We start from the raw sequence: 27,925 nt of genomic DNA, 5'->3' as shown, positions 1-27,925 counted from the left end.
CAGAAGGAGCCCATTCAGCCCATCATGTCTGTGCCGGCCGAAAATGAGCCACCCAGCCTAATCCCACTTTCCAGCACTTGGTCCGTAGCCCTGTAGGTGATGGCATTTCAAGTGCATATCCAAGTACTTTTTAAATGTGATGAGGGTTTCTGCCTCTACCACCCTTTCAGGCAGTGAGTTCCAGACCCACACCACCCTCTGGGTGAAAAATCTTTTCCTCAGCTCCTCTCTAATCCTTCTACCAATCACTTTAAATCTATGCCCCTTGGTTATTGACCTCTCTATTAAATGAAATAGGTCCTTCCTATCCACTCTATCTAGGCCCCTCATGATTTTATACACCTCTTAAACTTTTAACACCACTGGATCATATCCAGCACCAAATTTCTCCATCAAAGGTTGCTCCATAACTTTGTGAAGCCAGTTTATGTCAAGGAACTACTCTTGATAATCCTGCGCCATCAAAACTCATGTGGTCCTGAAAACCATGGTTTTAAAAGAAACACATAAAATCCATTGTGGCTCTTCTTGAGAGCCCAAGGAGTTAATTGTCAAATAATCATTTATCACTTTTTGTTGTCCAAGGAATAATCACTTTACCCAAAACAAATCCACAAAACAGGAGAGAGAGACTGCCTAGCTGCTCTCTCTGTCTCTTTCTCTCTTGCAGCCTGTCTGAAATTAACCCTGTCTCTCCCACACATAAATGTACGTAGGACTGCTGACTTTGGAATTTCCAACTCCAAGTCCTTCTCTTTGTGTTTTCAAGATATAACCATATTAAGAAAATGTTTTGTGCTTTTGATTTCATATATCACCCAAGTCTGGTGTGGTGATGGTCCCTCCATCTTTCTCTTGCTTTAAAGCTTGTAAAGCGGCCTGATCTTTGCTATCCCCTATCCCCACTGCTTCCCAGACTGCAGCTATCGTATCCACACACCCCTGCCTGCTTGGTCGTATCCCTGCTGGCAAACACTTGAATATCTTGGGGCTACAAGCATATAGTATCATTCGCACCTTCTCTCTATCATCACAGTCACTCAATTTAGCAGCTTGATCTATCACTGCTATTAAGGCTTCTGGGTCTTTCCTGACTTTTATTTCAGGAATACTGGGGATCTCCCTGGCCTGTGTCATATTCTCTGCAGCGTTTTCAACATCTGCAGTTTCATCCTCTGGTAGCTGAGCTTTCTCTTTGACTCTAACTCTTGAAGGGTTCTCAAAATTCCCACATTTTTCTTATCGTCAACGAGGATATGACTTTTGGACTTTTATGGCAGAGGACCCAACTGCTGGGTTAAGTGTAGAACCCTGCAGACAGGATGCTAGGCCCATGAGGGCCTGGGACTTGACATGCCCGGGCGTGTTGAGTGCAGTGTGGATTGTTGCCTGAAACCAGACAACGAGAGGAGACAGAATACGCATTCTTCCCTTTAAAACAATCAACCCAGAGAAAAACTTCATCTAACATGAAACTAAAGCCCAAACTAGAAGTAAGGGGAATTAGGGGTTACGGGGAGCGGGCAGGAAATTGGACATGAATTTAAATTTGAGGTTAGGATCAGATCAGCCATGATCTTGTTGAATGGCGGAGTAGGCTCAAGGGGCCGATTGGCCTACTCCTGCTCCTATTTCTTATGTTAAAATCTTGCATAAATAATCACTGCTAGCTACTAAGGCAGGAAGGCAGCAATGAAGCAATTATGCAAGCCCACCAAGACTTCACATATACAATGGCTTTCAGTTCAAGACTAGTTATGGGGGCAGGAAGGCAACAATAAACATTATGCAAGCCCATTAAAAACGAGACAACCGCCCCAAAACCAGTTAAGGCGAAAAACTATAATCACCTTAAGAAGCCCACCAAAGTCAGACAAAGAACTAACCTTGATTTGGCGCTCAGATAAGAAATTCGAAAAACAGTATAACTGGGCTACCAGTTATGAAGGGGGCAGTTTAAGCAGAGTTTAAGCAGGGAGAGATAGCTGAGCTAAGCGGAGGAAGGAGATCCGGAGGTTCACAGGCAACATCACGGCGAGGGGCGTGGTGTGGCAGGTTCAACCGAAGGCAACAAGGCCGCAACCGCAGCCCTCCACGAAGATCGACCACCCACAACCGTGCCTTACCGCATCAGCAGACTCCACCCAACTGAAGAACCTTCGCAGATTCCACAGACCAGGACCACGTGGGGACGGCAGGTCCCAGAGGACACAGAGCGTACCCCAAAACTGCAACTGGCTTACCTGACTGGATTTCGAACTGTCAAGGAACCCTTGTTGGTGAGCATGATCCCTGACCTCTCCTAGTTCAATTTAGTTAGTTTTTGGGGGTGGGACAAGGGTAAGGGGATTAGTGGCGTGATTTTCCCTCGTTATGCCGTGTGTTCCCCATTCTTAACTAAGTGTACTTTTGTATGTCTGTATAATCTCAGTGTAATCCTAATGTTATAAGTTCATTTGTGACTTTAATAAACACAGTTATTTTTTCTTGCACCAAACCAGTTGTCCACTCCAATTTTGTATCGCAGCCTGTATCTAAGTCCGGACTCTGGAACCTCAGGGGCGTGGGAACGATTCGACCCATTCAGACAGTCAGAGGCCAATCTGACCCACAGGCCACCCCCTACACTCTCCCGACCTCTCGTTTGACCGTACATTTAGGGGCCATTCTAGGTATCGAGTCCCTCAGACCTGGATCATAATATTGATCTCGGTTGTCCTCCCCTTTCCAGTCTATACCTCCGTTCCCACTATCAATCCGGCCAATTACCGCCCCATCAGTCTACTCTCAATCAGCAAAGTGATGGAAGGTGTCGTCAACAGTGCAATCAAGCGGCACTTACTCACCAATCACCTGTTCACCGATGCTCAGTTTGGATTCCGCCAGGACCACCCGGTTTCAGACCTCATTACAGCCTTGGTCCAAACATGGACAAAAGAGCTGAATTCCGGAGGTGAGGTGAGAGTGACTGCCCTTGACATCAAGGCAGCATTTGACCGAGTGTGGCACCAAGGAGCCCTAGTAAAATTGAAGTCAATGGGAATCAGGGGGAAAACTCTCCAGTGGTTGGAGTCATACCTAGCACAAAGGATGATGGTAGTGGTTGTTGGAGGCCAATCATCTCAGCCCCAGGATATTGCTATAGGAGTTCCTCGGTGCAGTGTCTTAGGCCCAGCCATCTTCAGCTGCTTTATCAATGACCTTCCCTCCATCATAATGTCAGAAATGGGAATGTTCGCTGATGATTGCACAGTGTTCAGTTCCATTCACAACCCCTCAAATAATGAAGCTGTCCATGCCCACATGCAGCAAGACCTGGACAACATCCAGGCTTGGGCTGATAAGTGGCAAGTAACATTTGCGCCAGACAAGTGCCAGGCAATGACCATCTCCAACAAGAGAGAGTCTAACCACCTCCCCTTGACCTCACCTCCCATTCAACGGCATTACCATCACCGAATCCCCCACCATCAACATCCTGGAGGTCACCATTGACCAGAAACTTAACTGAACCACCCATATAAATACTGTGGCTACAAGAGCAGGTCAGAGGCTGGGTATTCTGCAGCGAGTGACTCAACTCCTGACTCCCCAAAGCCTTTCCACCATCTACAAGGCACAAGTCAGGAGTGTGATGGAATACTCTCCACTTGCCTGGATGAGTGCAGCTCCAACAACACTCAAGAAGCTTGACACCATCCAGGACAAAGCAGCCCGCTTGATTGGCACCCCATCCACCACCCTAAACATTCACTCCCTTCACCACCGGCGCACTGTGGCTGCAGTGTGTACCATCCACAGGCTGCACTGCAGCAACTCGCCAAGGCTTCTTCGACAGCACTTCCCAAACCCGCGACCTCTACCACTTAGAAGGACAAGGGCAGTAGGCACATGGGCACAACACCACTTTTATGTTCCTCTCCAAGTCACGCACCATCCGACTTGGAAATATATCGCCGTTCCTTAATCGTCGCTAGGACAAAATTCTGGAATTCCTTACCGAACAGCACTGCGGGAGAACCTTCACCACATGGACTGCAGTGGTTCAAGAAGGCGGCTCACCACCACCTTCTCAAGGGCAATTAGGGATGGGCAATAAATGCTGGCCTCGCCAGCGACGCCCACATCCCATGAACGAATGAAAAAATAGGTTTTAACTAATACAGTACAAGTTCCTATATTCTCCTGAATATATTTCTTTGACTTATCTACAAGAACTGCTTTTACTGGCAGCTCTCGAACTTTTGCGCAATTACATTCCTTTGTCTTATCTACCGAACAAGCACCTCGTAGTGTGCACCCCCCAGAGTCCTGATAAATGGGCAGTTTTTACTCGTGGCTCTCCAACTTTAGTGCAATTATCGATCGTTTCTACCATGGCTACATTAAAATTCCAAAAACCCATGAGCACAACAGCACACCTCAAATACCATGGGCATACCAGCCCACCGTGAATCCGTCTGATCAGCATGTTAACAACTCACAATCATGGGTAAACAACCCACTTTGGCACCGCCGCTGGAAAACAGGTTGCCCTTGACCCCCAAAGCAATACCTCATACCTCACGTTGGAGTGCCAATATGTAAGTAAAAATATATATATACCAATATAGAGTTAGGAGATAAATTAAAAAGCAGGACTTCAAATGTAGTGTTCTCAGGATTACTACCAGTGCCACGTGCTAGTGAGTATAGCAACAGGAGAATAGACCGGATGAATGTGTGGCTGCAGGGATGGTGTAGGAGGGAGGGATTTAGATTCCTGGGACATTGGGACCGGTTCTGGGGAAGGTGGGACCTGTGCAAACGGGACGGGTTACACCTGAGCAGGACCGGGACCAATGTCCTTGCAGGGGTGTTTGCTAGTGCTGTTGGGGAAGGTTTAAACTAGAATGGCAGGGGGATGGGAACCTGAGTGGGCGTCAGAAGGGAGTAAAGTTGAGAGCAGCAAGAGAGGGGAAGACCCAGGGGAAATTTACAATACAAATAGTACAAACAGTTGTTCAAGAACAAATGAAAGGGAAAAGCGTAGAGCAGCGGAAAGAAAGTGTACTTTAGGCACTACAGATAAAGTAAAAACTAAAAGGCGTAAGGCGATTAACCCAGTATCAAAGCTGAAGGTCAGGCTAGGGTTTGTGGCCAACTAAGAGTTCTATATACAAATGCACGGAGTAAAAGGAATAAATTAAATGAACTACAGGTTCAAATTCAAATTGGAGGGTATGACATGATAGCTATTACAGAGACATGGCTGCAAGATGGTCAGGATTGGGAACTAAATATACCAGGTTATAAGGTCTACAGGAGAGATAGGGAAAATGGAAGAGGGGGAGGAGTAGCCTTAATGATTAGAGATGAAATCACTTCAATGATAAAGAGGGATATAATGAGAGGTAAGCAGCCAACAGAGACCTTACGGGTTGAATTGAGAAATAGGAAAGGATCTAAGACTATAGTGGGAGTTGTATATAGGAGCCCTGGCAGCAGCTCTGAAGTGCTAGATTGCATAAATGCAGAGATTAGACAAGCGTGTAAGAAAGGCATAGTGATCTTAATGGGGGACTTTAACCTTCACATAGATTGGGAAAAGCAGACGAGCAACTGTCAGAAAGGTCGTGAATTTCTTGAGTGTGTCCGGGATAGTTTTCTACAGCAGTATGTCCCAGAGGCAACAAGGGGATAAGCCATAGTAGATTTAGTAATGAGTAATGAACCAGATTTAGTTAACAGCTTAACTGTGCGTGAACATCTATCCAATAGTGATCATAACATGATCGAGTTCAATGTAGTGTTTGAAAGGGAAAAAAGTGAATCAGCTGCTAAGATTCTAGACTTGGGCAAGACCGACTTCAATGGGATGAGACAGTGACTGTCCACAGTAAACTGGGCAAATCTGTTCATGGGTAAAACGACTGATGATCAGTGGGAAATGTTTAAAGAAACATTTAATGTGATACAGAATCGGTTTATACCCCTGAGGGGCAAGAACTCTACTTGCCAAAGAAAACAGCCATGGACAACTAAAGAGGTAAGGGTCAGTATAAGACATAAGGAAAGGGCATACAAAAAGGCAAAAAATGGCACCGATCCTGGCGAATGTGAAAGATACAAAGAACAACAAAGGGTCACAAAACAGATAGTAAGAGCTACAAAAAGAGAGTATGAAAAGAAACTCGCAAGGGATCTCAAAACCAATACAAACAACTTCTATAGTTATATTAGGAAAAAGAGGGTGGTCAGGAGCAGTGTTGGCCCCTTAAAAACTGAAAGTGGGGATATTGTCATTGACAATGGGGAAATGGCGGACATGTTGAACAATTATTTTGTGTCAGTATTTACAGTAGAAAAAGAGGATAGCATGCCAGAAATCCCAAGAAAACTAATATTGAATCGGGGACAGGGACTCGATAAAATTAACATAAGTAAAGCAACAGTAATGAAGAAAATAATAGCATTAAAGAGTGACAAATCCCCAGGACCAGATGGTTTCCATCCCACGGTTTTAAAGGAAGTAGGTGAGCACATTGCAGATGCCCTAACTATAATCTTTCAAAGTTCTCTAGATTCAGGAACTGTCCCTCTAGATTGGAAAATTGCACATGTCCCTCCATTTTTTAAGAAAGGAGAGAGAGGGAAACCAGGGAATTATAGACCAGTTAGCCTAACATCTGTTGTGGGGAAATTGCTGGAGTCTATAATTAAGGATAGGGTGACCGAACACCTCGAGAATTTTCAGTTAATCAGAGAGAGCCAGCATGGATTTGTGAAAGGTAGGTCGTGCCTGACAAACCTGATTGAATTTTTTGAAGAGGTGACTAAAGTAGTGGACAGGGGAATGTCAATGGATGTTATTTATATGGACTTCCAGAAGGCATTTGATAAAGTCCCACATAAGAGACTGTTCGCTAAGATAGAAGCCCATGGAATCGAGGGAAAAGTACGGACTTGGTTAGGAAGTTGGCTGAGTGAAAGGCGACAGAGAGAAGGTACTCACATTGGCAGGATGTTACAAGTGGAGTCCCGCAGGGATCTGTCTTGGGGCCTCAGTTATTCACAATATTTATTAACGACTTAGATGAAGGCATAGAAAGTCTCATATCTAAGTTTGCCGATGACACAAAGATTGGTGGCATTGTAAGCAGTGTAAATGAAAACATAAAATTACAAAGGGATATTGATAGATTAGGTGAATGGGCAAAACTGTGGCAAATGGAATTCAATGTAGACAAATGTGAGGTCATCTACTTTGGATCAAAAAAGGATAGAACAGGGTACTTTCTAAATGGTAAAAAGTTAAAAACAGTGGATGTCCAAAGGGACTTAGGGGTTCAGGTACATAGATCATTGAAGCGTCATGAACAGGTGCAGAAAATAATCAAGCAGGCTAATGGAATGCTGGCCTTTATATCTAGAGGACTAGAGTACAAGGGGGCAGAAGTTATGCTGCAGCTATACAAAACCCTGGTTAGACTGCACCTGGAGTACTGTGAGCAGTTCTGGGCACCGTACCTTCGGAAGGACATATTGGCCTTGGAGGGAGTGCAGCGTAGGTTTACTAGAATGATACCCGGACTTCAAAGGTTAAGTTACGAGGAGAGATTACACAAATTGGGGTTGTAGTCTCTGGAGTTTCGAAGGTTAAGGGGTGATCTGATCGAAGTTTATAAGATATTAAGGGGAACAGATAGGGTGGATAGAGAAAAACTATTTCCGCTGGTTGGGGATTTTAGGAGTAGGGGGCACAGTCTAAAAATTAGAGCCAGACCTTTCAGGAGCGAGATTAGAAAACATTTCTACACACAAAAGGTGGTAGAAGTTTGGAACTCTCTTCTGCAAACGGCAATTGATACTAGCTCAATTTAAATCTGAGATAGATAGCTTTTTGGCAACCAAAGGTATTAAGGGATATGGGTCAAAGGCAGGTATATGGAGTTAGTTTACTGAATGTCACTTTACTGATTAATGCATAACTGATCTGTTTACATTTGCTGCAGTATAAATTGGCATTAAACACCAAGGACCATGCAGAAGGGAGAAAAACATCACTGTAAGAACGGCCTGCCTCATATTAGGTAGAGGACTCAAACTAAGATCGAACTTCAAGTAAGGAACTGCTTACTAAATTGACTTGTTTTAGAAATTAAGTTGGCAATATTTGAACTTCTTTAGAACTCAGAGTTAGCTTACTGCATGTAATAAAACATCATTATTAAGGTTGTACAGAAACGAAGTGTGACTTAGACGAGGGCAGCTTGGAATCTGAACAATCTCAAAACACCGCAATACAAGTTTGTTCTTTGTTTTGCAGGTTAAAGATGGGGAAACTGATTCCTGTTGCTTTGTTACTGCTCACAATGCTCTACAGTGGAATAGTTAGTGTTAATTGAAAACATTCTACACTGAAGGCTACAACTCAGCAAGTTTCCACCCATTCAAAAAATAAAAACAATCCAAATTTTCATTTGCCTGCATTCAAACTTTCAGCTGCAAATACAGATTTTGCCTTGCGTCTCTACAGACAGATTGCCTCTCAACCAAGCTCAACTTCCAAGAATATTTTCTTCTCTCCAATAAGCATCTCTGCCGCCCTAACGATGCTGTCTCTGGGCGCAAAACATAACACTCGAGATCAGCTTGTACGGGTTCTCGGGTACAGCAATATGACACACAACGATGCAACAGAAGTGCATGAGACGTTCAGATACCTCCTGAAAGAGATAACCGGTGAACATAGTGAACTGCATTTGATAATGGGGAACTCTCTGTACGTACAGCAGGGATTAGTTCTTCAAAAGAAATTCCTTGAGGACATTGGCAATTTTATACGGCAGAGGCAGTGATGGTTGACTTCAGAGCAATAGACAGAGCAAAAAAAAATGATCAACACCTATGTGAGCCGGCAAACGAATGGCAAAATCCAAGAATTTATTAAAAACCTTGATCAGAACACTGTGATGATACTTATTAATTATGTCTTATTCAAAGGTAAGACGTTTTTAAAGTTATACACACATATCTTAAATAATTTGTAAAAAGGAAGGCATACCTCCTACATCTTGAGTAGGAAAATTTCTTAATTTTTTTTCAATTTACTTGCTTTGGGGGTAGAAGGTTAATTTCATAATACTGTAATTTGAGGATTGTAATACAAAGGAAATTTAAGCTACATTAAATTGTATTGATGAGATATTAATCTTTGGGAGGATTAATTAGACATCTAAAAGCTTGAACCTGAGCAAACTGCATTTTTTTTCCATCAAAACTATTTTATGAACTTTAGTGCTGCAAAATATGGTTAATAAATGAATACAGAGATGAGTCAATGAGTGCCAGCTTTGGGATTGTCAACTAATTGCCCACTAAAGTGGGGGCTTGGTGTAATTTAGATTACAATGTGCTTAAACTTAAAGTTTGCATTCAAGGGGTTAGATTCTCAGGACAGCCAGATGGCATCAGACAATGGTGGCTCATTTAAAAAAAAACTTCGGCTTAGAAAACTGGTCAAGTTTCAGAATAAAAACACTGACCAAGAAAAGTAAGTGTTTTTAGGCAGCTAAAAGGGCCGTTGCAGCATAAGTTATTATTTTATTTAGGAGAAGAGATAAAACATCAAGTTCATATTGTGATGGGAATTGTTTCACATATTTATCTATTTGTTGAGTTAACAATTGCAAAATAAACTCCTTCATAGATTTGCATCCAGCCTCTTCTTATTAAAGTCTGCCTTCCAGAAAATTGCTGAAAGACAAATGAGGACATTTGCAAGGATCACTATATCCAATTCTTATAACATTGTTACACCCCCACGTCACGCTATAATACAACTAGATATTGGCTAGCAAAAGTAAACTCCTGATTTTGATGGATGCGGGTTCGCCTGCTGGAAAGACCGTGATGCTAACTGAAGACAATATCTAAGGCAGACCCTAAATTTGTATCAACAACATACTAATTTTAAAAATTTAAATCCAAGTAATTATCATCTTATATTTCACATTTTATTAACAGATATATATTTCATCAGAATTTCTTTCCTGATATCTTTAAAATAATAGTTAAAGAAGTAGTCCTCTAGATGATGATCTAGTATCAGGTTATTATTGATTCAAGTTGCCTGTACCTGGCAATGTGGGTTCTCTAAAATGTGAAGTAATGAAGCACATATTTAACATAATGTGGAGTTTCACCAATACCCTTTTAAAAATTAACAAAGAGGGGTTATGATGAAAGTCTCATCTGTCCATTGAGTATAAAGATCCAGAGTGAAATGAATTTGGCCAGTCTTGACTTCATTCTTAGAAAGTGCATGTCTACAGCACAAATCTGCCCATCATTCAGCACAACTTGCTACTGAGTTGGCAATTTCACTTAGACAGGCCAAGAATAGATGTTTTGAGAAATTAAAAATTCTTGATACTCTTGTTCATTTCAAAATGTTGGTGAAAAGGTGCACAGTTGTCAATGGTGGGGAATGGAACATTTTTTCCATCTTGTTTTTCCAGTTGGTGTCATCTCAAGCAATCTGAGGTCAGATAGATGGAAGCAGAGCAAAACATTTTGCATTCTGCCTCAAAAGAGACCCCCCTCCAGCATCAATGGGAATTTTGTACTTCACTCATTAGCCATCTGTTGCCTTTTCCGAGTGAGATTGCAGTGTTAATGCCCACTAATGCTTAATTCGGAACATTTAATGCCGTGTACTCATGTCCTCTAATAGAGTTGAAACTGACCACTTTAATTTCACTTGCAGCCAACAGAGAGAAAAGACTTTCATCTCACCAGTTTCAGCTGGATTCATGCCCAGGTCCCACAGACGAAAGGATGTTGTAACCCATTGTACCAGTTATAAGAACATAAGAAATAGGAGCAGGAGTAGGCCATTCGGCCCCTCGAGCCTGCTCCACCATTCAACTTGATCATGGCTGATCTTCTACCTCAACACCATTTTCCTGCACCATCCCCATATCCCTTGATGCCTTTAATATCTAGAAATCTATCGATCTCTGTTTTGAATGTACTCAATGACTGAACCTCCACAGCCCTCTGGGGTAGAAAATTTCAAAGATTCACCACCCTCTGAGTGAAGAAATTTCTCCTCATCAGTCCTAAATGGCCTATCCCTTATTCTGAGACTGTGACCCCTGGTTCTAGACTCCCGAGCCAGGGGAAACATCCTCCTTGCATCTACCCTGTCGAGCCCTATAAGAATTTTGTATGTTTCAATGAGACCACCTCTCATTCTTCTAAACTCTAGAGAATACAGGCCTAGTCTACTCAATCTCTCCTCATAAGACAACCCCACCATCCCAGGAATCAGTCTGGTGAACCTTCGTGGCACTGCATCTATGGCAAGAATATCCTTTCTTAGGTAAGGAGACCAAAATTGTACACAAGACTCCAGGTGCGGTCTCAACAAGGCCCTATATAATTGCATTAAGACATCTTTACTCAAATCCTCCTGTAATGAAGGCCAACATACCATTTGCTTTCCTAATTGCACACTGCACCTGCGTGTTAATTTTCAGTGACTCATGTACAAGGACACCACCAGGTTCCTTTGAATATCAACATTTCCCAATCTCTCACCATTTAAAAAATACTCTGCATTTCTGTTTTTCCTACCAAAGTGGATAACTTCACATTTTTCCACATTATATTCTATCTGCCATGTTCTTGCCCACTCACTTAGCCTGTCTATATCCCCTTGAAGCCTATGGTTCTGTTTGTTTTATTTATCTCCTTCTGTAGCTTTTGCAATTATTTTTGTTTTAGCAGTAAAGACTGATGATTCAACTAAAGAGAATTGGATTGGAGGAATTATTGAAGAACTGTTGACAATGTGGAGAGGCTGAATTAATATCATTGAATATCCAGGATACTTTACCAATCACCTTTCAACTATGTTACTTAACCCTAGCCTAGATAATGTAAGCAGGTTTCATCAATAATCATTATATAAACAGAAAAAATAAAAGGATGTTAAACCAGAATTGTAGCACACAGCAATACTCAGCGAGCATTCAATTGCAGGATGAATTCCACTCCACTCAGGAAGAAAAAGAGATGACAATTTCTGTTCTTTCAGGCCAGCCGCTCTCCGATGATGAAGCTCATCACTGACATCAGCTGAGCAGGAATTAGTGTCTCCACCTGATATAAAGTATTGAGCCTATACAGAGCTCAGTACCTCACTGAACCTAGCCAGTTCTCCTACAGAAGGAGAGGATTTTTCAAATCTACCCATAGGGGAAGTACAGGTTGAATAAAACTATTTTAATAAAGAACCAAAACAGAAAATGCTGGAGAAGATCAGCAAGTCCTGCAGCATCTGTGTAGAAAGAAACAGAGTTAACGTTTCAGGTCGAAGATCTTTCGTCAAAATAATTTTGCCATAAGATTTTAAGGAATTTCTACAGGGTTTAGTGAATAATAGGAAATTGTTTAATTAATGAGAGGAAGAATGCCCTTAGATATTCATTCAGTGTCAGCTGTGGCTCAGTTAGTAGCACTCTTGCATCTGAGTCAAGAAGGTTGTGGGTTCATAGTCCCACACAAGAGACTTGAGTACAAAATCCAGGCTGACACATGAGTGCTGCACTGTTGGAGGTGCAGTTAAATCAAGGCCCTGTATACCCTCTCAGGAGGATGTAAATGATCCCATAGGTGCTATTTCAAAGAAGAGCAGGGGAGTGATTTAGTGGTGTTGGTTGAGAGGTAAATATTGGCCAGGACACCAAAGATAACAAACAGATTACCTGGTCATTATCACATTGCTGTGTATGGGAGCTTGCTGTGTGCAAATTGGCTGCTGGTGTTTCCTACATTACAACAGTGATTACACTTCAAAAAGTGCTTCATTGGCTATAAAGTGCTTTGGGATGTCCTGAGGTCATAAAAGGTGCTATATAAATGCAAGTCTTTCTTTTTACAGGTGAGTAAACAGTTCAGTATATTATCTAATTATATCTATTTGGTTCTTTTAGGTAAATGGGTGAAACCTTTTGATCCTCAGAACACTTATGAAGATGACTTTCATGTAGATGATACAACAACAGTTAAAGTGCGAATGATGAAGAGGAAAGGAAGATATGCTATGAATTACGATGAAGAACTTTCCAGTTCTGTGATTATGGTTCCATATAAAGGAAATGCTTCCCTGGTGCTGATTCTACCAGATCCAGGAAAATTGACAAGAGTGGAACAAAATCTAAACATTACCAATTTTCAAAACTTGATAAATTCATTACGGATTGGGTAAGTTTATCACATCAGTGAAATTAAGTTAAAAGTCATTATTTTCTAGCTGCACAGAGGTGGTGTGTTACAATCAACAATAAGGAGGGGAAAAATCATTGTTTTATGGTAATTCCGCTACAGTCATCAGCTACTTTTAGATTGCATGCTCTTAGTGCACGAAGATTCATTACTTTCAGGAAAAGAGGCCCAAAAGGAAGAAACCGAGATGGGGTAGAGTTTATATTTCCATAAATGAAAGGCTACCTGTACCTTCAAATAAATATTTAATATCCTGAAATTTTGGATTGATTAGATTTGGTCAGGGAAAAACCTCAGAGTTTTATCAATGGTTACTGCCTCCTGAGAAGATAAGGTAAGCTGGGGAGAGTCCTTTACAATGCTAAATTGTATCATAGTTCAACCTCCATTATACACCATAATCGAGGGGAATCCATCTGGTGAATGTGGGAAATCAGCAGATAGTCAAAAGTACCCAATTGCTGGTCTTCTACCCACAGTTCAGTGATGCTCCAGTACTGGGATGAACTCACATACAATATGAATAAATTCAAGCAAATTTAAATTTTCTTGCACTGTCTATTCAGGAGGTCATCAGTAAGAGGAGGTCAGTTTTAGCGAGTTCTGCAATGAGGTGACATCTCCCGCAAGGCTTTGCCCTGTGAAAATTCTAATAGATGGCCAAGGAGGCAGATAATTAAGGTTTTACTGTAAATGGGTGGAAGGAATAGGCTAGATGAGTCAAAATAGCTTTTCTTGTTCCCCACTTGTGTTCTTAGCATATGTAGAAATAATACACAATTTTAAAGACTAAATAAAATGTATATAGATCATTATTGGTTTGTAATAATTTTACTCAAACTATACATTTGATATTAGAACAAAACTGTTAAAAGCACACTTATGCTAACAAGAGCTTTAAATTTAAAACGTTTTTTTGTTAAATTGAAATCCATTTTAACAAGTACAGTTCCTAGAGTCTCAGAGCTCGGGAACAAAAATGCAAACGGACTTTCGGCATCTGATTGCTATCCAGTGACCCCTGCTGGAAAACAAGTGTATGGGCAGTGAGTGAGGACGTGACATGATCCGACTCCTCTGTAATGGTCTCAATGGTGAAACAGCCTTGTAAACATTTACCCCACTGTTTGACACTGGTGCAAACTCAATTCATTCACAAAAAAATGCAGCATCAATGAATGGACATCAATTAAGTTAGTTGTCGCAACTATTAAGATTTAAATAGTTAGAAGGTTAACCTGCATAATAAAGTCAAATAAAGCTCTCTTCGATAATAAACAAATGCATCAACTGTAGACTTAAAGTTTATCATACTTTGTATAAAGCCTAGTACAAGGTTGTTTAATATAATTTACATTAAAGTAGAAAATGCATCTGAACTTTTACAGTGTCGTTTGCAGCTTTTTTGTTCAAAGCTCTTCATGAAGTAGTTTCTGGTAAACCTATTTTTGTTTGTTGAGTAAGAAGAATCAGAACAGCTGATCATCATTTTCAGCATGATGATGATGTCCTTTCTATCTGACACGTTGATGCCTTTCTACAAAATAGGGTTAATTTTATGAGGCTCTACTGGCAGAGCAAAGTGGGCTGAGGTTGGGAAATGAGATCTGTGGCCGCATGGACCCAACTAGCAACCTGGCCAAATTCGAATCCGGCAATTTTCTCAGCACAAATTAGGTCGTGGTGTGTCTGCTGCAGCAGGACCTCCAATTGTTTGGCATCAAATGGACCAATGCTGCCCACCGTCTCTGCTGTGTCATTGTGATCAATTACTCTACTCTTCAGTCCCCCCTCCAACTTTCCCCCTCTATGCCTATCTGCAGCTCTTTAAGAGCTGCTCCTTGCTCAGATTTTAATATCCCCAGCCAAGTATGCTACAGGCCAAGCTCTCTGGGCTAGCTCATCATTGGGCCTTTAGCTTATACAAATTAAAAGAAGGAGCTCCCATGGGACACGTAAACCATTCCAGGCCTCTTTGATACAGGGACAACGAGACTGCCTATTGGCCCAGCTCAACCCTATTTTTCCCCATTATTGAAAAATCGAATATGACAGATTGTGACGTGTGTTTGTAAAAAAGGTCAAACACATTTTCATGAAGACAGTGCCCTTTACAAAAAGCTGGATGCTTATGCAGAATTTTTTTTTATTATTATGCTGGGGGAATAACAGTAGGAGTTGCATTTTTTGTAACCATTTAATACCCAGTGATGACATTAAGAATGTCTAAAAGAGATATGATATGGTCAAGGTTCTCCTCACTTGCCCTGCCAATGTGTCTCAACCTCAACCTGCATCACCTCACTCTGCATAACATTATTCTTTCTGCTTACTTTTTAAGGAATACTAACAGGTTAATAAGAAGAATCAATGCTCAATAAAGATTGTTGATTTGACTGCGACACAATAACTAGGAGACATTCAACATATCTGAGGAACATATTCACAAATATTATATTATGAAGTGCCAAATAGACTTTAAATAGGTTGCAGCTACTTACCAGTACCGGTTCTTATGAGCTCTGGGATCTAGGTTGAAACTAATGAAAGTAATGTCACTTTGCACACAGCCATCACAGTGGAGTGTTCATCATACATATAATCAGCTGGACTGAATGAGAAAATCCAAAGCCCTATTCTTTGAAGTGCAGTGACAGCATGGATACGAAATTAGGTAAGTGACAGGAAACAGGGAGTAGTGCTGAACGGTTGTTTCCTGACTGGAGAAAGGTATACAGTGGTGTTCCCCAGGGGTCGGTACTAGGACCACTGCTTTTTTTGATATATATTAATTGACTTGGACTTGGGTGTACACGGCACAGTTTCAAAATTTGCAGATGACACGAAACTTGGAAGTGCAGTAAAGTGAAGAGGATAGTAACAGACTTCAAGAGGACATAGATAGGCTGGTGGAATGGGCGGACACATGGCAGATGAAATTTAAAGCAGAGAAGTGCAAAGTGATACATTTTGGCAGGAAGATTGAGGAGAAGCAATATAAACTAAATGGTACAATTCCAAAGGGGATGCAGGAACAGAGATACCTGAGGGTCCATGTGCACAAATCTTTGAAGGCAGCAGGACAGGTTGAGAAAGCAGTTAAAAAAGCATACGAGATCCTGGTCATTATAAATAGAGGCATAGAGTACAATAGCAAGGAAGTTATGTTGAACCTTTATAAAACACTGGTTCAGCCACACCTAGAATATTGTGTCCAATTCTGGGCACCATACTTTAGGAAGGATACGAAGGCCTTAGAGAGGGGGCAGAAAAGATTTACTGCAATGGTTCCAGGGATGAGGGACTTCAGCTCTGTGGATAGACTGGAGAAGCTGGGGTTGTTGTTCTTAGAACAGAGAAGGTTAAGAGGAGATTTGAAAGAAGTGTTCAAAATCATGAAGTGTTGAGATAAAGTAAATAAAGAGAAACTGTTCCTATTGGTGGATGGTTCGAGAACCAGAAGAGGCAGATTTAAGGTGATTGGCAAAAGAACCAAAGGCGACATGAAGAAAAACTTTTTTACGCAGCGAGTAGTTATGATCTGGAATGCGCTGTCTGAAAGGGTGGTGGAAGTAGATTCAATCGTGGCCTTCAAAAAGGAATCGGATAAATACATGAAAGGAAAAAGTTTGCAGGGCTACGGGGAAAGAGACTAACTGTACTGCTCTTACGAAGAGCCGGTATGGGCTTGATGGGTCCAATGGCCTCCTTCTGTGCTGTGATCATTCTATGATTCACACTATAATTACATTACTGACATTCTCTGGTAACAAGCAGTGCTAGAAGTCAAGAAACAATTTTCGAGGAGGATGTGAAAATAATCTTGCAAGCCTGTAAAGATAAAAATAGTAATGATCCCAAGTTAAAACACACTTTAAAATCTTAGGTTTCAGTTGTTGAAATACAAATGCTGACCCTCTGCCAAGTGCCTTCAGCCAGACACTGGAGTTATGGAGGACTCCAGATTTACAATATTGCAACCAGACAACCATCAAACTGATATAGGCAGGAATTTTGCTATATATTTCCATTTATTACTTGGGGGTTTATAGGTTTCTTTAATATGGCAATACCTAAATAGATATGATAGACTGGTGGTTATGGTATTGGACTAGTGACCATGAGAATACCAGAAAACCCCACTAATGTTCTGCCACCCAGCCTGACCTACACATGATTCTAGTCCCATACATGGTTGACTCTTAATGCCCTTGCTGTACCAAGTTCAAAAATAAGGAACAAAGCTGACAAATAGAGAGACCTAGGCATAGGACAAGACTGAGAAGACCATGCTAGACGCTTGAAGGTAGTGCAATAGATTTTGTATAAAAGGACTTTCAAATGGCATTTGATAAAGTACACATAACAAACTTATTTGGAAAATAGAAGCACGTGGGATTAAAGGGATGGTGGTACCTTGGGTATGTAATTGGCTAAGGGATAGGAGGCGGAGAGTAGTGGTGAATGGATGTTTTTCTGACTTGAGAGAAGTATGCAGTGGGGTTCCCCAGAGATCGGTATTAGGACCATTGCTTTTCTTGTTATATATAAATGACCTGGACTTGGGTATAGGGAGTACAATTTTGAAGTTTGCAGATGGTAAAAAACTTGGCAATGTAGTAAACAGTGACGAGGATACTAGCAGACTTCAGGAGGACATACGCAGACTGGTGAAATGGGCGGGCACATGGCAGATGCAATTTAATGCGGATAAATGTGAAGTGATATACTTTGGGAGGAACAACATGGAGAGGCAGTATAATCAAAATGGTACTATTTTGTGGCGGGTGCAAGAGCAGAGGGACCTGGAGGTGCGTATTCACAAATCTTTGAAAGTGGCAGTGCATGTGGATAATATGGTGAAGAAAGCGTATGGGATACTTGGCTTTGTAATAGGGGCATTGAATACAAAAACAAGGAAGTCATGCTAAACCTTTACAAATCACTGGTTAGGCCTCAGCTGGAGTATTGTGTCCAATTCTGGGCACATGTAAGAAATCTTACAATACCAGGTTATAGTGCAACAGTTTTATTTGAAAATCACAAGCTTTCGGAGGCTTTCTCCTTCGGCAGGTGAGTGTGGGATTCCATGAAGGTTACCGCATATATAGTCAGAGAACAATGCCTGGTGATTACAGATAATCTTTCCAACTGCCCGTTGTCAAGGCAATCAGACAGAGACACATTACATACAGGACTACTGAATATACAAACGGTCAGAGCCCAAAGACAGAGAGAGAGAGAGAGAGAGAGAGAAACGTCCGAAAGGAAGAGAAAGAGAGAGAATGACCAATTGTACTAAAAACAGATAACTCTTTTTTAGCTGGTGGGTTTACGTGTAGCGTGACATGAACCCAAGATCGCGGTTGAGGCCGTCCTCATGGGTGCAGAACTTGGCTATCAATTTCTGCTCGACGATTTTGCGTTGTCGTGTGTCTCGAAGGCCGCCTTGGAGAACGCTTACCCGAAGATCGGTGGCTGAATGTCCTTGACTGCTGAAGTGTTCCCCGACTGGGAGGGAATCCTCCTGTCTGGTGATTGTTGCCAGAGGTCAGAGATTTAAAATAATTCGCAAAAAACTAGAGGGGAAATGAGGAGACATTCTTTCCACACAGAGGGGTGTTAAGATCTGGAACTCACGACCTGAAAGGGTGGTAGAATCAGATTCCATAGGAACTTTCAAAAGGCAATTGGACATGTACTTGAAGAGGATTAATTTGCAGGATTATAGGGAAAAGCTGGGGTGTGGGACTAAATTGGATAACTCTTTCAAAGAGCCAGCACAGGCATGACAGGCTGAATGGCCTTCTTCCGTGCTGTAAGATTCTATGATTCTAATCCTCTTTACAAACACCTGGGGACTGGTCTGCCCACATCAGTCAAGCAACAGCCTGACACAGATTGAGTAGATCAACTGTGGTTTAATGCAGAGTGTAGAAGGGCATTCCAGGAGCAGCACCAGGGCTACCTGCATACTAAACACTAAAAGCAGGCAGGGCTAGGAAATCCCACTAGGCTATGCATCAGAGCAAAGTCCTACCACATCCAGGACAATCAAGCAACTACCCGAAGTGGTGGACTCATGAACATCCCTGTCTTCAACTATGATGAAACTAGCAAGAGACAAGGCTGAACTGTTTGAAAGTTTCTTCAGCTAAAAGTGCCAATTGGACAATCCTACTCGGTTTTGTACCAAGGTCCTCAATATCATAAATATCAGTGTCCAGCCAATTCCGGTCCTTACATGCCAGATGAACACCTGATACTCCCCTAGCTAAGCTATTCCAGTATATCTGGCATTGGCATCTACCTGACAATGTGGAAGATTTCCCATATTCGTCCTATGCACAAAAAACAGGATTTGTCCTCTGCACAAAAAACAAGAAAAATGGAGGATAAGTTTCCTACATTACAACAATGACTACACTTTAAAAGCACTTAACTGGCTGTAAAGCGCTTTGGGACATCCTGAGATCGTGCAAGGCGCAGTTTAAATGCCCACGTCTTTCTTTTTTTCTTTAAATCTAACCTGGCCAATTACCACCCAATCATTTTTTTTTTATTCGTTCATGGGATGTGGGCGTCGCTGGTGAGGCCGGCATTTATTGCCCATCCCTAATTGCCCTTGAGAAGGTGGTGGTGAGCCGCCTTCTTGAACCACTGCAGTCCGTGTGGTGAAGGTTCTCCCACAGTGCTGTTAGGTAGGGAGTTCCAGGATTTTGACCCAGCGACGATGAAGGAACGGCGATATATTTCCAAGTCAGGATTGTATATGCCTTGGAGGGGAACGTGCAGGTGGTGTTGCTCCCATGTACCTGCTGCTCTTGTCCTTCTAGGTGGAAGAGGTCGCGGGCTTGGGGGGTGCTGTTGAAGAAGCCTTGGCGAGTTGCTGCAGTGCATCCTGTGGATGGAACACACTGCAGCCACTGTGCGCCAGTGGTGAAGGGAGTGAATGTTTCGGGTGGTGGATGGGGTGCCAATCAAGCGGGCTGCTTTATCCTGGATGGTGTCGAGCTTCTTGAGTGTTGTTGGAGCTGCACTCATCCAAGCTGCAGAATACCCAGCCTTTGATCTGCTCTTGTAGCCACAGTATATATATGGCTGGTCCAGTTAAGTTTCTGGTCAATGGTGACCCCCAGGATGTTGACGACGGGGGATTCGGCGATGGTAATGCCGTTGAATGTCAAGGGGAGGTGGTTAGACTCTCTCTTGTTGGAGATGGTCATTGCCTGGCACTTGTCTGGCGCGAATGTTACTTGCCACTTATGAGCCCTAGCCTGGATGTTGTCCCAGGTCTTGCTGCATGCGGGCTCGGACTGCTTCATTATTTGAGGCATTAGCAAATCAATGGAAGGAGTCATCACCATTGCCATCAAAAGACATCATCTCACTAATAACCTCCTCACTGATGCTCAGTTTGGGTTCCACCGAAACCACTCAGCTCCAGACTTCATCACAGCCTTGATCCAGATACAGATGCAGGAGCTGAATACTAGGAGGACAGATGAGAATAGCTGCGCTCAACATTAAGGCAGCAAGGAGCCAGAGCAAAACTAAGACCAATGGGGTCAAAAGGAAAAGCATCCAGTGACTGGGGTCATACGTGATGAAAAGGCAGCTGTTTGTGGTAGTTAGAGGTCAATCATTGCAGCCCAAGGTATTGCAGCAGGAGTTCCTCAACCTAACCATTTTCAGCTACTTCAATGAATTTCTCTCCATCGTAAGGTCAGGAGTGGGGCTATTTGCTGATAATGCCACAGTGTTCAACTCCATTCACAGCTCCTCTGTTAATGAAGCAGCACATGCCAGCCTACAGCAGGAGGTGGATAACATCTAGGCTTGGATTGAAAAGTAACAGGTAACATTAGTGCCAGGCAATGACTACCTTGAACAAGAAAAAGTCCAGCCACCTTCCCAATCTTCAACAGCACCACTATCAACATTTTGGGGATCACCATTGACTAGAAGCTCAACTGGACTTGCCATATCAACACCATGACTATGAAAAGAGCTGGGTACTCTGTGACGAGTGGCTCACATTCTGACACCTCCAAAATCTCTCTCCAAGGTTCAAGTCACCACTCACCTGGTTAGGTAGGTGCAGCCGCAACAACATTCAAGAAGCTTGACACCATCCAAGGCAGAACAGTCCACTTGATCAGCATCTCTGCCACTGGATTCAATATCCACCCCCTCCATCTTCAGTACACTGTGGCTGCAGTACATACGATCTACAGGATGCACTATAACAACTCGCCAATGTTACTTTGACAGCGTCTCCCTCCCGTGCAACCTCTACCACCTAGAAGTACGAAGGAAGCAATATCATAGGAACACCATCACCTCCAAGATGCCCTTCCAGTCACACATCATCCTGACCTGGACATATATCACCATTATTTAATCATCTCTAGGCCAATATCCTGAAATTATTAACCTAACACCATCCACAGAAAGGCTGCAACAGTTCAAGAAGAAGGTCCACCACCACCTTTTAAGGGCAACAGTATCAACCGTAGCTCAGTGGTAGCACTCTTACCTCTGAGTAGGAAGGTTGTGGGTTCATGTCCTACTCCAGAGACTTGCGGACAAAATCTAAGCGGACAGTTCAGTTCTGACGAAGGGTCATCAACTTGAAACATTAACTCTGTTGCTTTCTGCACAAATGCTGTCTGACTTTGCTGAGTATTTCCAGCATTTTTCTGTTTTCATTTCAGTGCAGTACTGAAGGAGTGCTGTCTTTCGGATGAGAGGTTAAACTGAGGCCCCATCTGCTCTCTCAGGTGGATGTAAAAGATCCCATGGCACTACTTTGAAGACAAGCAGGGGAGTTCTCCCCTGCTATTGGTGCCCTGGCCAATATTATCCTTCAATCAACATTACTAAAGCAAATTATCTGGTCATTATCTCATTGTTGTTGAGGGAACTTGCTGTGTGCAAATTGGTTGCTCTGTTTCCTACACTGCAATAGTGACTACAGTTTATAAGTGCTTCATTTGCTGTAAAGTGTTTTGGGACATCCTGACTTCGTGAAAGGCACTATATAAATGCAAGTTCTTTCTTTCTATCTATCTATCTAACTAGGGATGGACAATTAATGCAGCCTTGCCAGATTTGTCCATATCCCGACAGCAAAACCAAATATTGTTGTCAGTTTAGCTCTTTAAATATTAATGAACAAAATGCGCATTACAAAAGTTTAGAACTGAAAGCAAAAGAGATAGTGTTTTAATCACGTCTCAGAAATATCTCAAAGCATCTCAAACTGAATGGCTTCAGGCTCTTGGTGCTTACACAAAGATAAGTTATCAAAAATTGTCTACTCTTAGTCAACAATGGTAACCATAGCAACAGAACAATTCCGCAGCATATACTTGGATGATGAAACGCCAATAAGTCTCCTTTGTGTTCACCTGATGAAGGGATATTTGTTATCCAAAATCCTGTGTGCTTTCCTCTTGTGTTGGACCAACAAAATGTACTGAAACAATTAGCTCTTTGAGTAAACTGTTTAAATGTCACATTTTAAAATAAAATGTTTCCCATCAAGTTAACTTTATTTTTCACTCACATCAGGCACATATTTATAGTGTCTATGCACACAGTTCTTTATCTATCATTTATTTTTTGTAACAAAAATTTCCATTTATATAGCGGTTTTAATGTAGTAAGGCACCCCAAGGCACTTTGCAGGAGTATTTCAGACAAAATTTGACACTGAGCCACATAAAGAGATGTTAGGACAGGTGACCAAAAGCTTGCTCAAAGAGCTAGGTTTTATGGAGCATCTTAAAGGAGGAGAGAGAGTTAGAGAGGCAGAGAGGTTTAGGGAAGGAATTCAAGAGCTTGGGGCCTAGACAGTTGAAGGCACGGCCACCAATGGTGGAGCGAAGGAAATTGGGGATGTGCAAGAGGCAAGAATTGGAGGAGGGCAGAGACCTCAGAGGGTTGTAGGGCTGGAGGAGGTTACAGAGATAGGGAGTGGCGAGGCCGTAGAGTGATTTGAACGCAAGGATGAGAATTCTAAATTTGAAGCGTTGCTGGACTGGGAGCCAATGTAGGTCAGCAAGCATAGAGGTGATGTGAGAATAGGACTTGGCTCGAGTTAGGATACGTGCAGCAGAGTTTTGGATGAGCTCTAGTTTACGAAGGGAGGAAGGCAGGAGGCCGACGAGGAGAGCATTGGAATAGTCGAGTCTAGAGGTAACAAAAGCATGGATGAGGGTTTCAGAAGTAGACGGATGAGGCAGGAGCGGAGACGGGCGATATTAGAGGTGGAAGTGGGCAGTCTTGGTGATGAAGAGGATTTGAAGTGGGAAGCTCAACTCAGGGTCAAATGGGAGCTGAGGTTGTGAACAGTCTGGTTCAACCTCAGACAGTGGCCAGGGAATTTAAAAATGATATTAGAATAAATGAGAAAAGTTTGCAGTTAATGACAGTGTCCTGCATTTCTCATCCAGACAGGATGCTACAGAGCAGATATACATTATTACCCACATCAAACTACCAATGAATTATTATGCTGCTTTTATTATAAATAGGGGTGTCAAGCGATGTTTAAAAATTAGTCATGATTATTCTCCTGATTAAAAATTCTCAGCTTGGTTGTAACACTATAATTAATTGATACAATTACTGCATCCATTTCAAGTTTGTTTTATTACTGATACTATTATCCAAAAAACAACTCAGCGTAAAAACCCGAACAGTTTTGTCTGTTTTCAGCAGACTCAAACAATTCAGTTTTTTAAAAAATCGAATTGTTCCTAAACTTATTAAATTCATTACTATAACATAAACCCCAAGCTGCTAAAGTAAAACAATTTTATAAGAAAATGAAAAAGATCACCACTTTACCTGTGTTCACTTAATTGTAACTTTCCCCCCATCCTATTCCTTCTCTATTTACATTTTAAATTGAATGATCCTCTTTTCGCTAACATTGCTCGATTCTAACTATTTGTCCCCCTCAATTTTTGAAGTTAAATGTCTTTCATTTGCCTTTATTGTTTAAGCACCCTGCTCCCAACCTATTTTGGAGGTGGGAGGGGAGGAAGTTTTTTTAAAAAACAATTGACTAAAAAAAAACAGTTTCTTGCCTCTCAAAATCCCAGATTGTGAAGATTGACAACTTTGTATCACCAACATAACCAGGTCAATCTTTTGACACTACCATGCTGCTCCTCAACTGATAGCATTACTGGCAAAGAGTATACTCATCAGCTGCCCCACAGTTTGATAGGGCCCGGATCAATAAACTGGTCTGCACCCCCTAAACACTATAATAGAGTGGGCTTCTTGGCTCACCCTAAATGAAGCCCTCCATCATTGCCAGGTCCTTCTCCTCTTTAGTCCAAGTGACAGCCAATAGAGTCCAATAATGCACTGCTACAAATGTATCACGAGCAGTAATAAATTGATGCAAGTATATTAAAAACCTTGAAAACTGTGTGTAGTTAGAAACTGAGTGAATGGAAACCTTCTCTCCTGGCTCATTCTATAGGACTAACGTCTGTCTCAAAATAAGCTCTTGTAGACTTAGCCATTGACTTACCCTTCACAGTGAGGGAGCAGGACACCAGCTCTGCTGGACTTGGTGCCACAAACAGGCAGGTAATGAATATCTGAGCTCATTGGCGTTATTTTTGAAACCCAGAATTATTTCTCCGATTAATGCGTATTAAAAAAATGAATTGCCAAAAAAAATTAATGGGTTAATTGCAGAAGTTAATTACAATTTATTGACAGCCGTGATTACAAATGAAAGTAACAATATCATAACTTTTGTGGGTTGCAGTAAAACAGCATGTAATAGTGAATGTGAATTGAAATAGAAGGGCCTCATAGGAATTATACAATGGACGGGGCAATGATAAGAAAATATATTTTTTCTAGCTGATGGTTGTGTAGCTGCAGTATTTTCCCTGTAATCTTCCTTCAGGCAGTTTTGCAACAAGGTAATGACTGGTATAATCTGTTATACAAATAAGGCTTGTGCTTAACTGATAGACAATTGAGAACAATGGTTGCTCTGTGTTTGTTTCCAGTGAATAAGTTTACTTGTTTGGGAGAGACTAGTTATTGCCTTACCAGAATGTTTTGGAAGAGTTGAGAAAAAACCAATGCGGTTCTTCTTGCCCATGTTCAGGACAATTAGAAAGTTTAGCTACAATGCCAGAATGAGACAACAATCTATGTATTTATTAGAATTAGTATTCAGTGGGTATTGGGGTCGGGGGGAGGGAGGCTAGGAAATGGAAGTAATCCATTAGAACCAAGGTAGAGTTTCATGTATTATGCATGAGATAAGTTCAACGCTGAACTTTTTGTTATTTTCAAAACATGTTAGAACCTAGTTTAAATGTTTGATCTTAGATCCCACATTGGTTATTACTGGGTAAGTGGACCTTCGGGTTTTATACTGTACGTGAATGATTTGGAATCTCTAGAAGAATTTTTTGGGAGATTTAAAAAATCTTGGTAGGCAAATTTGTGTGCCCATCAAAGGTTAATAATTTCAGTGTTGAAGAATTCAATACCTTTCCACTTTTGGCACCTATTATATAGCACAAGTAAAACAATGGGCTAGATTCAGGATAAACCTCTCTCTTCATTGTCCCAACAATGCACTTCAAACTCTAACCTCAGATGGGAATCCCTTAGTGACAAATGATACGACCAATCTCTCACAATGACAGTCAACTTGGTGTCAATTAGTGCTAAATTGGACAATTTTGTGATTTGAACCCATTAGAAACTAGATTCAAACTCCAAAATGTATCTTCAAAAGAGGAGATTGACATCACATATGTCAGCAACATTTTAGATTGGAAATGTTTTAGATTGGACAAACCACTGCACTGTTCTACATCCTGAATGATTTGGAATTCTAAATTTGGGTCTATAACCATGGCTAAAACATTAGACCAGAATTTGCTGGAGTGGGGCATGTCGCAGTGTGGCCCGTGAGTTGGATTTTTTTCCTTTACCGTTACCTTGAAAACTTTTTGCACCACAAATTGCTGGAAGTGCGAATTGATAACGGCGCAGTAAGGTCAACGGGGCATCTGGGACCTTGGTGAACAACAACAATGTATCTCCTTAATCAATGAAATTTGATAGAGAAAGAAACAGAGGAATGACAGAGAAGGAAATAGGGTGAATTAGAGTCAAATTAGAAAGAGAAATAAAGAGAGAGGGAGAAAAGATTGGATTCAGAGAAAGAAAAAAAGAGACATTTTTTAAAAATTTAAACATGTTAAATTTTAAAAACCTCTAAGAACAATTTACTACGTGCAGGAGTGAGACTCCGCAGATTCACTTGTTCCCTTTCTGGGCCTTCGAGCTTGAATGACATTGCAGGAATGTAGATCTCGTTATTGAAAGGGTCCTTATGTTGTCAAATACCAGCCCAAACTTTCTGCCGGGAGTTTAATTCATATTTATGGCGCAAATGCAGCAATTTCTTATCACTCACTGGGAGGTTGATGGCGAATTCCAGTTTTTGAGAGAATAATAGCAAATCATCCAGCAATTTGTAACGATTCGCAACTCATGGGGTATCTCTTCTTTGCCTCAAATTGCTGGGGTTTTTTAAACACACTAATAATGGTGTGCGCATTAAACTCACTGTTATTTTCCCAGGAGATTATGGGCCAGTATGTTTACATTGAGAGCTTTGGCTAAATTATATAGGCGACGACAGAATATTTTTTTGATGCCTACCCCATGTAATAAGGAGTTGGCTTCACACAGTACTATGACTCTTACTTATAATAATTCTTTGAAGAAGAAACATTTCTGTATATGATGACAACCCGGATGTCCTAAGTAAAAGCATACAATGAGCTTTGAGCTTTGTCCAGGAAACAAGAAACCGTATTGTTCCTTCTGATAAGTAACCTTTGGCACAATGAAACTTAATGCGGAAATGTTCTCAGATTATTTTAGCAAAGACAATATAAGCCATTTTTTCCAAAGTTTGGCTGCATTGTGCTCCTTAAACTGATCAGCTGAACATTGATAACTAACGTTTGTTAGTAGCGTACGCAAGAAACCAATAACAGGCAAGTGTACTTTCAGCAGAAATAGGAGACTCACTGACATCATGATCTGTGAGGGAGCACGGAGTAACAGCTATCGACGGAGTCTGTTTCGACAGAGTCTATAATTGGGAATTTGGTGAGTGAGGGGATTTTTAAAGGATTGATCTTTATCTAAAATTTGACTAAGTTTGGCATCAAGTGTTTAACGTAAATTTCATCTTAACTTGCAGTTTTCAGTTAGTGGTAAATAAGCAGCCTGAAGTGGCAGTTGGTCACCTAGTTAATTAGGTGACTGGTTAGAACTGGTAATCTACTGTCAGCTGGGGCTGACTCGGGTGATTGGCATTCTAGCTAGCATAAATTCAGAAGGGTTTTGCTAACGCATGGAGTAGCAGCTATCAATAGAGTCTGGTTTCAACAGAGTCTATAAATGGGAATTTGGTGAGTGAGGGTATTCGGTGCAGTAAGGGGTGAGGTGCATTTGATTAGTCAGCAGAGCGGAGCGTACCGAGAGCGGAGGGGAGCGTACCGAGAGCGGAGGGGAGCGTACCGAGAGCGGAGGGGAGCGTACCGAGAGCGGAGGGGAGCGTACCGAGAGCGGGTCA

The 27,925-nt window shown here is 41.7% G+C and overlaps 1 protein-coding gene across 1 annotated transcript in view; it reads left to right on the top strand.

Moving 5' to 3' along the window:
* The first annotated feature begins 8,308 nt into the window (after nt 1-8,308).
* LOC137326656 (alpha-1-antitrypsin-like) overlaps nt 8,309-27,925 on the top strand; it is a 46,294-nt gene continuing 26,677 nt past the window's right edge. Inside the window, 4 exon segments of the mRNA XM_067991954.1 lie at nt 8,309-8,811; nt 8,814-8,878; nt 8,880-8,985; nt 12,984-13,254. Coding sequence (XP_067848055.1) covers nt 8,316-8,811; nt 8,814-8,878; nt 8,880-8,985; nt 12,984-13,254 — 938 coding nt within the window. The 5' untranslated portion in view covers nt 8,309-8,315.

Source organism: Heptranchias perlo, chromosome 10 (genome assembly GCF_035084215.1).
Source record: "Heptranchias perlo isolate sHepPer1 chromosome 10, sHepPer1.hap1, whole genome shotgun sequence".
In the NCBI taxonomy this organism is placed as follows: domain Eukaryota; kingdom Metazoa; phylum Chordata; class Chondrichthyes; order Hexanchiformes; family Hexanchidae; genus Heptranchias; species Heptranchias perlo.
The sequence above is the reverse complement of the archived record's forward strand: the minus strand, read 5'-3'. Positions and strand labels throughout refer to the sequence as shown.